The sequence below is a fragment of the Dacryopinax primogenitus genome (genome assembly GCF_000292625.1).
Source record: "Dacryopinax primogenitus strain DJM-731 SS1 chromosome Unknown DACRYscaffold_2, whole genome shotgun sequence".
NCBI lineage: Eukaryota > Fungi > Basidiomycota > Dacrymycetes > Dacrymycetales > Dacrymycetaceae > Dacryopinax > Dacryopinax primogenitus.
Window position 1 is genome coordinate 1,902,007 of NW_024467199.1, and position 3,795 is coordinate 1,905,801.

General features: G+C 45.1%; 1 protein-coding gene across 1 annotated transcript; it reads left to right on the forward strand.

Moving 5' to 3' along the window:
- Window positions 1-437: 437 nt before the first annotated feature.
- DACRYDRAFT_104371 (uncharacterized protein) lies at window positions 438-851 on the forward strand (the record flags this gene model as incomplete). The annotated part of the gene is made up of 2 exons (XM_040767917.1): window positions 438-662; window positions 717-851. 2 exons carry the CDS (start codon window positions 438-440, stop codon window positions 849-851), a joined length of 360 nt encoding a protein of 119 aa, XP_040632775.1.
- Window positions 852-3,795: the final 2,944 nt, after the last annotated feature.

Below are 3,795 nucleotides of genomic sequence, written 5' to 3' on the forward strand. Positions count from 1 at the left end.
GGCTTAGTCATGTCTCTTGACCAAGCAATGAGCTGGTGCCCTGACAGGACCCCTCCCAGTGACCACCACACAAACTTGTACTGATACAAGACTGTTTTTCAGAAGCATGGGAGGTGGAGCTCTGGTGATTTAGGGAAGCAAAGCACACCTTCGAAAAAGGCAAAGCATGACCAGATCAGCTCAGATCAGATGGTGAGCTTCTGTGAGCATTACCCTTGTAATATTTGGCAACCATTGGAAAGCCTCTTGGATTTGCCAAAACCAATGATGACCAAATGGTTGTCATCTATCCCATCAAGTATTGGCTGGGACAGATCCACAAAAACAGGGTCTTGTCAAGCATGCAAACCATCTTGACTACTACTAACCCTTCTTTGCATGGTCAGCAATTGGCACCCAAGTGTGGTGAAGAGGTTGAACAGCAATTTGCCATCAAAATGGAACCTGAGACTGAGGATGTCAGGTCATCTGCCATCATTGACATGCTAAATGAGGTGGCCACAGTGTGGATGTTGCAGCAGGCTGCAACATCCCTATGGCCCAGTATGCAGCAGGCCCAAGAATGGGCAAAAACCTCCTGGGATTACATGGTTCAGGTGGAGGCCAAGAGAGGGGAAGCAATCCCCACAGCTGTTTGTGGTAGTACCATGTACATTGACATGGTATGTTTCCACCCTGCAGACAATCCAATGATGTACTCACTGTATGCATTAAAGGTCACAGCTATGGACCCTGTTGTATTCTGTGATTTGCTGCTGGAAAAGACAGCCCAGGTTCTGTCAAGTGACTATGGTGGAGTGTTCACTGGGGACAAAGCCCATATTGCTAAACGGATTGCTGGTCTCTGTTGAGGATTCCACTTTCTGTTTGAGACATGTGACTGGGACAACCCTGTGGAGAAGGTCTGTGGGCCATTCCGTTCCATGGCACTGATGAAAGTCATGAGTTGTGTTTTCGAAGATGGCCTGCATAAACACCGGGGTCTGTTTGACAGTCTGCCATACACTATGGTGGTGGGTGTAGGTGCCACAGTATGTTGCAGTATTGTCTGTAGTGATACTGTGCTGACTACCTGACACAGATGCACATTTACCTGTTACAGTGGATGGGAGGAGTTTGAAAAGCTCTGACAGATCATGATACTCAGTTCAAGGCATCTTTTGACATCATCAAGGACAATCTGATAGAGTATGATACCAGGTGCCCCGACAAATTTGTGCAGTTACAGAAGTATGTTGTTGATATGATGCTGTGAGTGGGATAGTACCTTGTGACAAATGTTTCTGAATCAAATTAACCAGCCAACTGGTTGGCCCTGACACCATGGGAGGTGGAGGGAAGGAGTTCTTCCTCACCTTCAACAAGGATGAGGAGACTAACCACTTTGGAGTTGTTGGCTCCATTGACAAATGACATTTTCCTGATGGGGATTGTTAGCTAACTACTTTGGAGAAACAGAGAGAAGTTATCTCTCATGCAGTTGTGATGGATGGATGTCTAAAATCATGTTTCCTTCCTTTTAATTCCATGTGTGTGTCAAATATGGTAGTAGTCTGCATGTGCATGTGCATTGACTTGTTATGCATGTCAATAATGAAGCAAGTACATCAGCAGTCACTGATATGTCACAGCATACATTCCAGTGTTTTACCTAGATGAAGGTAGACCTGTGAAAGTAAGGCATGTCCTGCTTGAAGATTGCATTGTTCAATCGGTCAAGACCTGTTCAAACAGGGATATGGGATCAGATTGTATGGCAATCCTAGTAAATACCATAATTTTGCTCTTGAGGCTGGCATGAACCGGTGAGACAATGACTAACCCTGGAGTCTCAGTGGAAACCTATACTGGCCAATGTGACACATCACTGCAGCTAAAGTTTTGTTTGCCTTTGGGCTGGTGAAATCCTTTGGGAATACCTTCAGTTTCCAGTTGGGAGGCCTGCCCTCACAGATGATCACAAATGTTGAGAAGGTGACTACTGTTTACTTGGAGTTTAGCACAAGTCATGCACAAAAGATTGGGGGACATGAACACAACCAAATACAAGGGAGTAACATGGCCAAGTCATAAGTAAGTGGTATGCTAGACTGTAATGTGGATGTGCATAGTACAGACAACCATAGTATAGAGAATGCCACTACAGTGTACTGCAGTACTGACAACTCCAGGACAGACAACTCCAGTATGGATGAACATGGTACAGACAACTCCAGTATGGAGGACTACAGTACCAAGAACTACAGTTTGGAGAACTACAATACAGACCACACCCATACAAAGATCTGTGACCTACTTGGCTGGAAAGTGTGTACAAAGACTAAGGAGTAGTATAGAGCCAATTGGAAGGTGTGCTTTGAAAGAGTCAACCAAGGACTTGGAGTGGTAAACACTGGGTTCAAGAAAGGAGATTCAAGATCTCTTACACCTCCACAGGCTGCTGTATGGCTTGGTATTCACAAGACAGAAGTAAAGAACAGGAGAATGGAGAAGAGCACAAAGGATTGATTATCATGAACCTAACTAGGTTCAATAGTTTAGTATGTATTCATTGAGTAGGTTTCTCCAAAGCATGCATCTCCAATTATCTGTATGAATAACATCAATTCAAAGTCATCTTGCTAGTTTGCAGTAGTTTGGGTGCACCAAGAGGCTGTCCCATTGTGTAGGGGAATAGATACTTGGCATGTACATGCACAGAATTTGCAGCATGACAGGCTGTAGTCAATGCTCACCTACCAGTCAAAGGTATTAGGTACAGCTGCATCACATAGAAATACAAAAGACATACAGCCAGATGCATATTGGGAGGGTATAGGTATGGCATCCCTGTCGCAACTTGATAGAATGTGGTTGCATGGAAAAAGGGATCATGCATGTCATGAAGAAGGAATGAGGGAGGGGGAACCCAATCTCTGGATTCTTGCATGTTGGCAGCCTTCAGTGGTATGTCTCTGCTGTGCAGGAAGTGATTAAAGGCAGTCTGGAGGGCCCTTTGCTTAGGAAGGGATAGTTCAGTCAAAAGGCACTCCTCCCACTCCAGCAACTGCAACACATCATCAGGAGTACAGATTCAATGGTTTGGCCAAAGGATTTTGATAAGATCAGATGGTGCAATTTGATTTGGGACCAGGACCCGAAATACCGGGCGAGGCATCAGAAAAGAACACCTGATTAGCTGATGAGACAGACCATATCCCATAGTGTGTTGGGGTGGAACAGGGCATTCATTCCAGCTGAGAAAGCTTGTAGTGCAGCAGTATCTTCTTGCTCAGTAAGAAAGATTGTTTGATGGAGAATGATACTGAGCCAAGCCAGATGGAGCACAGGGGTATGAGGACTGGACAGATCAGTATCCTTCTGTATTGATTAGCAAGTGGTGAGAGGCTCTAGGTTGGAAGAAGAGGCAGATTACATACCTGAAGGTTGGCAGCTCAGTAAATAACTGTAGCAAGAGGGTGCTCTGGGTGGAAGGGATCCTATCATGTGTAAGTGAAGTGACAGATATGACAACTGACACTATAGCTATACCATGCTTTGTGACATTGGTTTCAACCAGCCAGCCAGCCCCATGGCAATGTATTTATCCATAAAATCTGCCAATCCCAGTGCTGCCCAGCAGAGTACCCAAAAATTGATGGACTGCACTCTGTCAATAGCAGCCAGAACCAAAAGAGGAGATAAGGTTGCAGGGCCAAAATGGAATAGCTTCATGTATACAAGAACAAGGAGACCCAATGCAGCAAGCTCAACCTGTTCATTTGAGCTGAGTGCCCTTGCCTCAAGAGGAGCTCC